Below are 11,674 nucleotides of genomic sequence, written 5' to 3' on the forward strand. Positions count from 1 at the left end.
TTTTTTTTTATCAAGAGTTTATAATTGACATATATAATTATGCTATTAGTATAACTGAATCAAATCATAGTCATCACATAAAGGTGCTAGTATCTTTTATTTTTTGAAATGAGGAATCCTTTCAAAAAAGAGAAATACCACTAAAGCTATACAGCACAGAGTGAACTATTAATAATGATTTTCTTTATTTCTATTTGCTAATATATGTATGGGATGTCATTTTCTTTGGAAACCAATAGGGAGTCATCAATCATTGACAATTTGTACAAATTGATCCTATGAATACTCCCATATTAATACGAGAATCCGAGCAAAATAAATATGTTTTCCCAAAAATTCACACTGGATATAATCTTTTAGTCATTTACCTATATGTTAGTCCAAAAATCCAACTGTCACGTTTTTGGAGGTAAATGAACTACGACATTTTCAAAATTCGTTAGGATATAGTATAATATATTATTCGTAAATTGTTTGTTGAGTCTGAAAACAATATAAAAAATTGGCAACTTTATTTAATTTAATATTGGTTAGGTTAATATTTACTGGATTTTATATTAGAAGCTGAAAAATGGTTGAAAAAAATGAAAAAAATGGAATGAGTCAAAGTGTATGAATTTATGGAAGAAAGTGACCCAATTATATTCCGAGAAATTATCGAATGTATGTCGGAGTAGAGAGGTGTACTGCACCCCTTCATTTAGCGCCTATATATATACCCTTCTCCTCTTTCTCTCTCATCTAATTCATCTTCTCCGTCTCTCTCTCTCTCTACAGAGCTGCGTGGGTTTCCACAAATTCAAATAATTGTAAACAGATATACAGAATGGGAGCGTGTGCGACCAAGTTCGCCGTTCTGAAGGACACCTCCACCGCGCCGCCGCCGGACGTGAAGTGCGAGGCGGAGCAGGGGGAGGTGAATCTCGTTGAGGAAGTGGTGGTGGAGAAGGATGCTGCGCCGCCGGTGGATGACGAGGCGAATCGTCGTCAATCGCTTGGGAATTTGCTCCAAGAGGTGAAATCGGTACAAACCTATGCGTTTACATTTGAATATTTTTGACTGTATCTGGATTTTGCACTAATGCTTTATTGTTATGAACTCGGAGATTTAGTTTGTTTGATAGATGTAAACTGTAAACTGTGAAGTGCGTTTTTTAAGTTTCCGATTGAAATCTGAGATTGATTGAAAATGAGGAATCACGCGATTCTCATGAGTCGTGATGTTTCCAATTTCAAAAGTGATTTACTGTGGCTTTTCAACTTTAGGTATTGCTTTATATCATTATTATATGTGATATGGCATGCTTTTGCTGCTTGATTAGAATGTCAGTGGAGTTTAGCATCAATTTTTGACACTTTATTTACTGCCTTCTTTTGCCTTTACAGACGGCTAAAACAAGTCGTATTCATCACTTGTTTGGATAATATCAATGTCTTTTTCTTGTGCAACTGTTGGAAATTGTTTATTGCTACTATTTGGTAGGCGACAAACAAGTCAATCCTTTGGATTCTGTTTTTTTACGTCATGGATTGAATATAGAATAATGAAACATGACACGATCTTATTGAATTTCATAAGTGAATTCTCCAAAAAACAAGTATGTGGTTGTGGTTTTTTTGATTCTTTGTAGACCTCTTCTTTGTATGGTGAATCTGATATTTAGAGAATTGTTTAGGTTGAAGAGAAGAAGGGCTCAGCAGATTGTAATGGCAAAGAATCAGAGGATGTGAATCATGTTGATGCAGCTGAGGTGAAGCTCGAAGCAGCTGCGGATGCTGCAGTGCAGGTTGAAAGAGAGAGTGCACCCCTTGCTGGGGAAGCAGAGAAAATTGAAGACAAACCTGCTGAGACAGAAAAACCTGAGGAAAACAAGGCAGTAGAGATACCTTGTGCTGATAAGGCACCTGAAACTCTGGAGACAGAGAAGGCTGAGGAGAAGAAACCAGCTTCGGATGAAGAAACGAAAGTAGAGGAAGTGAAGCTTGCTGAGAGTACAACGGTTGAAGCTCCAGAGAAGACACCTGAAACACCAGAGGCTGAGTGTCCAGCTCTGGACTCTGAGAAGAAGGAAACAGATGAAAAATCAACTGAGATTGTGGAAACACCTGAGAAGAAACCGGAGGAGACACCTGAAACACCAGAGGTTACAACGGTTGAAGCTCCGGAGAAGACACCTGAAACACCAGAGGCTGAGGGAAGTGTGGAAAAGTGTCCAGCTGAGATTATTGAAACACAAGAGAAGAAACCCGAGGAACCAAAAGAAACTGAGAAGCAGGAACCAGCCTCAGATGCTGAAGAGAAGCTTTCAGAAGAGAAGCCATGTGAGGTATCAATTGAGAAACCCGAGTTACCTGAGGTGGAGAAGGCTGCAGATACAGATGAGAACGTGATCGAAGAGAAACCTGCTGAGAATTCCAAGACTGAGACATCAGAGAAAGTAGAAGACAAACATGTTTTGGAGCCCCAAACATGCTCGGTTGAGGAGCAGAAGCCAGCATCGGATGCAGAAAAACCTAAAGCTGAAGAAGAGAAGGCAAAGTAATTGAGGAATGCCACTATGCCTATCTAGAATCAGCAAAAATCTTTTGAATTAGTTAATCATGATTGAGACTGCAAGTTCTGATGTGTGAAAATTTGCATTTTGATTGTTTATTTAAATTATTTTTTTCTATTTCCTGCCGCAAGCAGACAATGTTAAGCAACATTGCAAAATCTATGTAAAATTTTTAATGTTTGTTAAATGCAAAAACAAGAAAGAGCAATGTGTGCAAAATTTTAGAGGGCCCTTATTTTACATGTCAATAAACTATTACAAATGCAGCCGTATGTAGTGAAGAACATCATAGGAGAGATCCAAGACTGCGTTTGTAAGTGCAGATTCCTGTGGAATACTTAGGCGTTAGATTCATCCCGAACACCTCTTTGCTCGGAGTCTGGCCTGGGTCAAGAAACCCGACCAGCTTTGCAACAAGATTTGCACTCTTGTTGATGTGGTTTATGTCTCCTGCCTTGGACCAAGCCAGATTAGCCAGCTGCAGCCTTCTCATTTTGGAGTCGAGATCGATTCCCCACTCGGTGAAGAGCTTCTCTCTTTCTCTCTCCGTCATCCTCTTCATCATCTGGTCGCTCAACATCCGCCTCTCCCGACGAAGGGCCTTCGCACTGTTCATCAAGAGAAAACAGAAACTGTAACAATCTAACTCAAAGCGGTGTATAACTTTCTAGTCTTGTCAGGTAACATGGAATTCGAACCTTGAGGAGAGCGATAGGCGTTGTCCATCGACAAAAACCTTCTCCCCTTGAAGGAATTTGTCCTTCAACAACTTCATCCTCCTGATCTCCACCTCGAGATAGATAGCATCCGTGGGGTCGCCTTGAAAGAGCATGAAGAAGTATGTTCTATGGACTAATGCAACATTGCAAGCATGCCAAAGTTCAATTATTTCTCTCTGAAGCCTCTTGAATTCTACTGGCCAACTTGTAAGACCTCTGAATTTATCTTCTTTCACATCCTTCACCTTTTCCTGCACTCAAACATGCATCTCAAAAAGAAAGAAAATCATAGTAATTTTCAGAAATTTTAAATGAACCTACTTTGTTTTTAGTCTTTTCTTCTTCAGTAGTGAGAAGATCATTGCCTTTTTTCTTCGTGTCGGGAGCACAGTTATCGCCACTCGAAGCTCCTCTTGCTGGTCTGGCGCTCTCCATACCAGGCGAGCCTTTGGGGCGAGATTGGCATCTCTCCGAGCCGGAACCAGAGTTTAATTCACATAGCTTCCTCTTACAGCTCTGACATTCTTTTTCTGGTGTGTAGTCTGTGATCTTGAACCATGGAGAAGGCGATCCGGAGATATGACTAGAGTTGCAGCTCAGGCTCCTCACCAACTGCATACTTCTATTGAGAAATCCGATCCTAGCTTGATCATGCGACATAGAATTCTTTGGAAGAGATGACACAGTGCTCTCAGGAGTCTCGGTGGAGCTATGATCATCGCTCTCTTTAGCAGGCGTTGCTGAAGTTGATTCTTTGGAGGGCCTTATTCTGGGTGGTACATGCACCTTGCCTACAGGAAATCGAGTGTCGACTTGAAAATACGAGAATTTGGAATTATTCTCTGCACCTCTGCAATACTCCTTGTCGGGGCAGTTCACCTCCCTGCACAAGTCCTCCAAATCGGAACTAGTTTGGTTGTCGATCTCGTGCCAACCATAAAACAGTTCACTCTCGGTATAGCGTGAAGCGCTTGGTAGGGTGCTTGGAGATGCATTGCTGTTGCTATAATTAACATACGCAACTTTTGCAGGACGGCACTCTGAATTGCTGCGACTGAAGATATCCGAGGCCTCAGCATCCGAGTATGACAATTTACAACTGATTTGCTCTTGGTGGTATACATCCGGTGAACGTTGCACTCGTAAGTGAGGGTAGTTCCCCACTCCTGATTGCTGAAAAACACCGAACAAACCATCAACTCGTAAAGATAAGCATGATAAGGTATCTTGATGCATTTACCTACCTGTGTGATTGAACTTGCAGTGTCTCCAACCATTTTCGACAGATCTTTAACTTGCGACTCGAAAATATCTCGTTGCAGGATCAGATCTTTGACCTCCTTCTCCAGCTGCAGTTTTTTTTATTTCTTCTTATATAAGTATAAAATTGTCAAGATACATGAATTCTGTCACAAGATCTCTTTATACCTTTTCAATCTGATCATCTTTCTCTCTGAGTAATGCTGAGAAATTTTGAGGCGAGACGCTGGAAGGGCTACCTCTTATCTCATCCTCGAGCCTTGCCAGCTCCTTCTGCAGATGCTTCACCAATGCTTTGTCGGAGACGACTACATTGACACGTGCATTGGTAAGTACCTCCTTTGCACAGCTCGCAAAGTGAAGTGTGTTCCTTGATTGCTCAATGTGGCTACGAGCAGGGCTCATCGTGCATATGATGGCAGTTCTAGCGTTTCCTCCCAGCGATGTTTGCAAGATTCGAGTTAGCTTGGAGTTTTTATAAGGTATGGTTTCTTCTCCTCCCTTGCTGTATAGTTTGCAAACAACAGAATTCAAGTATTTTAGCAGATTTTGATTTTTCAAAATGTTTATATTTGACATATTAACTACCTCAGGCTGGTAATAACAGCACCCAGAGTCTGCAAGCTTTGATCAATGTGTCTGCCTTTTTTAAACCTCGTTCCAGTAGACGATGATTGAGACGATCGTTGTGTTCCAAACAGATCAACGAAGTTCTGCATCACATTAAAATTTTTGAAACGTGGAAGCGATATATCATGATGTGTTACTACTGCTTTCATTGTCGAATTTGCATACCACGGTGGCTGCAAGAGTGCTGGAGCCGTCCCACTCTAAATTGCTGCGTGGAGAGCTTTCAATCGTCTGCAGAAACAGTCATCGTTAATCGTCATTAGTCTTTTTCAGATGAGGTTATGCAGAAACTCAGAGAAATTTGTAATACCAGTCTAATAATCTGGTGAGATCGGAGGCTCAGTTTATTAGGCGACGCGTCTCCATGAGCTGCAGCAACCGTAGACAGAAAGAAATACTCAGAATTAAGAGGCCAACGACTGGACCGATGAAATTCATCCCTTTTTATAACAAAATCATTGATTGCAAAGACAAATGAACAATTTCCTTACCTTGGCAGATAAACATCAGCTCAGTGAGATGATCTCGGTCCCTCAAGATTTCCTCGGTGAGATTCTCTATCACGGTTCCTCTCTACAGAAAATCTTGCATATTAGACGACTGAATATGCATTTGGCAGTGTTTGAGAATATAGGTCTTGAGGGCTCACCTCTGGATCATCTACGAGTTTTAGAGGGGCGTTATCGGTACTAAGCAGGTCGCGGACACATTCATTATATATCTCCATAGCAGTGAACTTCACAACGAACTCTCTTTCCGGATTCTGAAAATCATCACTCATCAGATAAGCAAACCAAACATTAGCCTCTAAATCTGAAATATTAGCATTAAAAAAGAGCACCTTTTCTATATAATCATATATATCTGCAACAGCAGACTCAGTAATCCCAGTCATCGTATACGTCTTCCCACTGCTCCTCTCACCATACGCGAGAATAGTCGCTAGAGAGACACTCATCAGTCTCAAACACAGATTGGATAAAAAGAAAATAAGAAAAACAGACTACTCACAATTCACTCCATGGACAACTGACATAGCAGCATCCTTGGCTCCTTGCTTGTACACTGTTTTCGTGGAGCCATCACTCCCAAACACGCGATCTACAAAGATTAGCAAAGATCAAACACCAATGCATCCGTACTATCATGATCATTTGCTAATATCAAAGGATTTTGTTACCAAATGTGTAGGATGTGGGATAGGTGGATGTGGCTGAAGCGATATGGCCGACATTCTTGTAAACAAGAGTATCACTACTGACGCATTCCCAATCTGAAACATCGTTGTTCGAGATTTCCTTGTCGTTCAACGGCCTCAATCTCACACACACCAAAATCCTCTCCTCATTCCCTTTGATCAACTCCCCTCCACTCTCCATTTTCTCTCTTCCCCTTGAACTCCTGATCACAATCATCCACATTACTAATTTGCCAACACGAACGAAAAACTAGGTAAATCTTGCAACAACCAATCAAGATTACATGTGGAAATATACTAATTTGTGATCATGGCATGGCAGTTTATGAGAAATTGCCATCCTTTTTGGTGAATTTCTATATTTTATGGATGATTAGATTAATGGATTAATGTGAAATGTGATGAATCAAGGGGTTGAGAAACAACATTGAATTTACCTGAAACTTGGGAAAGTCTGTCTGATCAAGAGATCGTTTCCATATAATGTTGGATTGTGATTGGTATTAGGAAACTGGTTGATGATGATTCAGACTCCTCTCCTTCTCAGCCCTTATGAAAATGGAGGGCTAGAGAGAGAGAGGAAGAGAGAGATTGAGTTTGAATGTGGAATGGAAATGCAGTTGAATTGGGTTTTTCGGATTGTGAAATGTAATATAACCAATTTAACCAACTTTTCACCTGACTTATTCGAATTAATATATTATATATTAATCAAGTTTTCTGGTTTCGTATTAAAAAAGTTGAATATTGAACTACCCATTTTGGATGTGAAAAAATAGAATCATCCACAAACTATAACCTATGTTTTTGTAGCCAAAAAATAGAATTAAGTCCATATTCTTAGAGATGAAAGAAATAATACTACAAAACAGAGACACGTTTCTTGTTGAAATTTGATGCAATTGCAGAGATATAAATGACGTCGTCACTTGTTGGCCCTTTGAGAATTGGTGGCATCACAGAGACCATCAAGAAAGTTCCTAGAAGCCGAAGGGGGAAGGTAGTGGCAGTGGAAGCACAGACGACAAGGAATCCACTCCGCGACGGCGGATAAGCTACTCTGATGCACTTCGAGCCTCTCTTCCTCTGGCGCTGATGATTACTCACTCTTTGCCGGCTCGTCATCTTCTGTCCCGGGAGGTGGCCGTCAACTACTTTCGGGTCACCTTGGACCCCAAAAAGTACTTCTGCACCTATGGGTTCGTCCTTGAAAAGCTTCTATATTCTTGAAAACGTTGGTATCTCTCAAAGTTATTGTCTCTTAATCATAGAAGCTTCCCACGACGAACCCATAGGCCATAGGTGTAGAAGTACTTTTCGGGGTCCAAGGCCAACTTTCAACATTTGGTGTGGAATTCATAAGTCCCACGTATCTACCTATGATTTTAGAATATTAGCTGCCACTAAAATATACCCCTCCGTTTCGCCATAGTTGTGACGAAATTTTTTTGCACGGAGTTTTATAAAGAAATATTGAGTGTGTTAAATAAATACTCCCTCCGTCCACAAATAAGAGTCCCGTTTCCATTTTGGTCCGTCCACAAATAAGAGTTCCGGTTCATGAATATCATAAATGGTAAAGAGACCCCACATTCTACTGACTCATTCCACTCACATATCATTTAAAACTAATATATACAAGTGAGACCCCTATTCCACTAACTTTCTTCCGCCCACTTTTCTTAACATTTCTTAAAACTCGCACCATTTAGATCTGAGACTCCTAATCGTACGGAGGGAGTAGATAAAAAAGTAAGAGAGAGGAAAAGTAAAGAGAATAAAATATAAAGTGAATAAAGTAGAGAGAATAAAGTAAAAGAGAGTAAAATAAGAAAGATAAAAATGTTACAATATATAGAAATGACTCAACTATAAAGAAACTACTCAAAATTGAAAAATGACTCAACTATGAAGAAACCGAGGGAGTTAAACAATTTTATTACATCAACTTGTATAATATAGAGTTGATTTTTATGAAAATTGTACAATTAAAAATTTGTATAACTAATTCTTAATATGTTAGAATCAAAATAAATGTATACAAAAACACGTAACGCTAATTAAATGCATTAGACCAATTAGAGTTTCGATGCACACGAATGATGCTCACAAATCATATCTAGGGCTGGGGAAAAATACCGAAATACCGAAAAACCGGTCTTATCGTACCGAAAAAATATCAAAAATACCGTTGTTTTGGTATACCGTGACTTTCGGTATGGTATGATACCTTACCGAAAGATTGCGGTAAGGTAACGATATGAATTTTCAAATACCGCGGTATACCGCTGCATACCGAAATTCGGTATATACCGTAAACTAAGGTATATACCGTAAATTAAGGTATATGCCACAATAATATAAACACAATTGTATATAAAATATATTTTATATATTTTTAAATTATAAATCTATTGTGAAATATAAATATAATTATGAATAAATTATATTTAATTTATTTTTAAAATTATAAATTATAAATAATATTTTAAAAACTCTAATTTTCTATTTTAATTGATGTTGAAAGTCAGGTATACCGCAAAAATAAGGTATACCGAACTTCAGTACGGTATACCGAAAATGAGGTACGGTATCGGTATGGAAATTTGTCATACCGAATATAAGGTATACCGAAGTTCGGTATACCAAAAACTTTGGTAAGGTAAAGATATGACTTTTTCGCATACCGTATTTACGGTAAGGTATACGGTATGGTGGTTTCGGTAAGGTATACCTTACCTACCCACCCCTTCATATCATTTCACTTTACATGTAAAAATGCAAAGTCAATTTTCCCAATAGTATCACGAAAAATACAAGTCATGATAGGATCCATTTAATTTACGTGTTGATTTGAATGAAGTACCACATGATTTAGAATTAAAGTCATGATAGGATCCATTTAATTTACGTGTTTATTTGAATAAATTACCACATGATTTAGAGCATCCTTAACGCTACTGGGACGGGTCGTAACTCGCGAGTCCTGGCCCGATTTCAGCGTTGGAGGGGGGAGAGTCACGGCCCGGGACGGTCCTGGGACTGCAGTTCCGTCCCTGGACCGCTCCCGGGGTCCGGCCCGGCTCAGGGTTATATGCATCGGGACAGGCCGCAAACCCCCAATTTTTTTATTTTTTTTTCTTTTTTTGATTTTTTTGCCATTTTATTATATCTATTTCTTCAACATTCTTCCACCAATTTCTCCATTCCTATCCTCTAAATTATTTTAATATTTTTTATAGGATGTAATTTTTATTTTCTAGGTCTTAATAATTATTTTTTCTAGGATTTGTAAAAAATTTTCCTCGGATTTTTAATTTTCTATTTTTCGACTGAACAATGATTTTCCCGGTTTTAATTGTTCAACGTATTCTATTTTACGATTAAAATATGTTATAGTTGTAAATAGTGCAAATGAATAGTTGTGGTTCGAGTTGTGGCCTGGAATCCCAAATTTGAGGGAATGGTGACGTGGAGGGGACTTGCGGCCCAAATCCGGGATGGGGTTAAGGATGCCCTTAGAGAGAGATATGGAGTGTATATTCTTTCATTCACGTCCCTATAATAAAAATTGTCTAGCGGCATGATTAATTTTGTATACTAATTTCAAATTTTTGTCTACGTACTACTTTGACGTAAATATCGATTTCATTCAAATTACATGAGAGAAATTCTAATTTAATGCAATTTATGACAGTAAATCAAGCAATCTATATAATAATTAATACTGGTGTATTTTGACTTTTATTTACCATAATCTTTTGAATCATTGCATTATTGTATATGATTTAAATCAACCTTTATTTTAGTCGAATATCATCACTATTTTTCTCTCTAATGAATATCAAAACCTAGAATCAGAAATTGATTAATTAGCTCGTAAATGTATGAACGTATATATATTGGTCATGCTTGGATTATTTGTAAACATTGCAATCCCACATAATTTTATTTACTAATTACTATATCATTGTATATCATAATCAATTGCTAATCATGCAAAGTATAACAATAAATCCCGCAATTTATATAATAAATTTAGATATTTTTCAAAATATAGTAAAATATATGCTGACTTTTAATCAACACAAAAATTTAAAGCAATAAATACATTCTATTTAATTGGAATCAGGAATCTAATCAAAACAAAATTTTAAATCAGTACATCCTAACGTTTGGTTAGCATATAATACCACTCCTTGATTTAAGCAGAAAATTATAGTAAAAGACAGATGGCAAGTTAATCTTGCAGAAATTTTAGTTATTTTTAAAATGAATGCAGAGATTAATTACCATGAATGCCTAGGATCTGAAATTCTATTAGCTCGTAAATTGTACGTATAAATAGGTCATGCATGTTTTAATTTATTCGAAAACATTGCAATCTCACTTAATTTTATTTATTTAGCTATATCATTTCATATCATAAATGGCTAAGCTCATCGCATCTCTCTTGCTAGTCATATTTTATCTCTCTCTTGCTTCAGCAGCGGGTAAGCACATAAATATCTCTCTCTATTCAAGTTTTGAGATGGCATATAATATTAGTGATGATAAATTCGTCACTAATATTTTTTAATTATGGATTGTATCCTACGACAATATGTCAATAAAAATGATGATTACTGATAAATGTTCGCAGGAGAAGATGGCACGTCAAAGGTTTGCCAAATTAGTGATCAAATCAGATGTAGAGTGGGGCCGGGAGGAGAATGTGCAGACTATTGCAAAGCCTATGTTATTAGGCGCGCAATTACAAAATATAGATCTGACTGTGTTATATCTATTCCAGAAAATATTAGCTTTTGCAATTGTTACTATCCTTGTTAACCTTGATGTATTCTTTTAATAAATCGATTATGGAGTAATAACTTTTCATTTTATATTTACATTTTATTCTTCTTTTCTTCGTGAATTCCTTTTAATTTATTTTGTGCTGAATATATATTATGTTGGATTCTTGTTTTGATGTGTGTCAAATTTAAATGGGAATCTAATATTCAAGTAGCAATGTCTTTTTTAACATAATCTCCCCTTTGTATGGAACTATGAAGTAAGTCTTAAGTCTTGGTATGGAGATTTTCGTATACATGTAGTTGAGGAGAAAAATATAGACCTTTGTATGGAAGGGAAGAAGCTGCATAGGAATTTTGGAACGGCGTTGATAATTGACTGAGATTGTCATGGAAAAGAATTTTGGGCGTCCAAAAAAATAGAGCACAATTATCATTTTTGGCCGTCCACAAAAAATATAGCACATTCATTTAGAGAGTGTTTTCAATAAATAATAACCCTACACATCATTTCTAACA

The 11,674-nt window shown here is 37.5% G+C and overlaps 2 protein-coding genes across 4 annotated transcripts; one reads left to right on the forward strand and one right to left on the reverse strand.

Moving 5' to 3' along the window:
* The first annotated feature begins 734 nt into the window (after positions 1 to 734).
* LOC125214626 (uncharacterized) lies at positions 735 to 2,672 on the forward strand. Of its 3 annotated transcripts, none has more exons than XM_048115728.2 (2): positions 735 to 1,024; positions 1,677 to 2,672. In XM_048115728.2, the coding sequence occupies exons 1-2, from the start codon at positions 827 to 829 to the stop codon at positions 2,541 to 2,543; spliced, it is 1,065 nt and encodes a 354-aa protein (XP_047971685.1). In that variant the 5' UTR covers positions 735 to 826; the 3' UTR covers positions 2,544 to 2,672. The 3 variants fall into 3 exon arrangements, with proteins under 3 accessions (XP_047971685.1, XP_047971686.1, XP_088924625.1); XM_048115729.2 differs by having other exon boundaries at positions 735 to 1,015; XM_089068499.1 differs by lacking the exon at positions 735 to 1,024 and adding an exon at positions 1,040 to 1,598.
* LOC125214625 (kinesin-like protein KIN-7F) lies at positions 2,359 to 6,975 on the reverse strand. Its single transcript, XM_048115727.2, has 14 exons — positions 6,800 to 6,975; positions 6,345 to 6,565; positions 6,176 to 6,265; positions 6,006 to 6,106; positions 5,814 to 5,927; positions 5,656 to 5,737; positions 5,475 to 5,533; positions 5,330 to 5,395; positions 5,123 to 5,247; positions 4,703 to 5,039; positions 4,519 to 4,623; positions 3,596 to 4,447; positions 3,254 to 3,525; positions 2,359 to 3,163 (listed from the first exon to the last, which is right to left on the reverse strand). The coding sequence occupies exons 2-14, from the start codon at positions 6,541 to 6,543 to the stop codon at positions 2,842 to 2,844; spliced, it is 2,724 nt and encodes a 907-aa protein (XP_047971684.2). The 5' UTR covers positions 6,544 to 6,565; positions 6,800 to 6,975; the 3' UTR covers positions 2,359 to 2,841.
* Between the last annotated feature and the right edge of the window lie 4,699 nt (positions 6,976 to 11,674).

This window comes from Salvia hispanica, chromosome 3 (assembly GCF_029641045.1).
Source record: "Salvia hispanica isolate PSC_SH4W2 chromosome 3, Shi_PSC_v1, whole genome shotgun sequence".
NCBI lineage: Eukaryota > Viridiplantae > Streptophyta > Magnoliopsida > Lamiales > Lamiaceae > Salvia > Salvia hispanica.

Bases quoted from the DNA above. Each gene is read 5' to 3' on its own strand.
- LOC125214626 (XM_048115728.2), top strand. From the start codon at position 827: ATGGGAGCGTGTGCGACCAAGTTCGCCGTTCTGAAGGACACCTCCACC. The intron at 1,025-1,676 runs GTACAAACCTAT...AGAATTGTTTAG, and splicing joins TGCTCCAAGAGGTGAAATCG to GTTGAAGAGAAGAAGGGCTC.
- LOC125214625 (XM_048115727.2), bottom strand. From the start codon at position 6,543: ATGGAGAGTGGAGGGGAGTTGATCAAAGGGAATGAGGAGAGGATTTTG. The intron at 5,738-5,813 runs GTGAGCCCTCAA...GATTTTCTGTAG, and splicing joins AACTCGTAGATGATCCAGAG to AGAGGAACCGTGATAGAGAA. The intron at 3,164-3,253 runs GTTCGAATTCCA...CTTGATGAACAG, and splicing joins CGCCTATCGCTCTCCTCAAG to TGCGAAGGCCCTTCGTCGGG.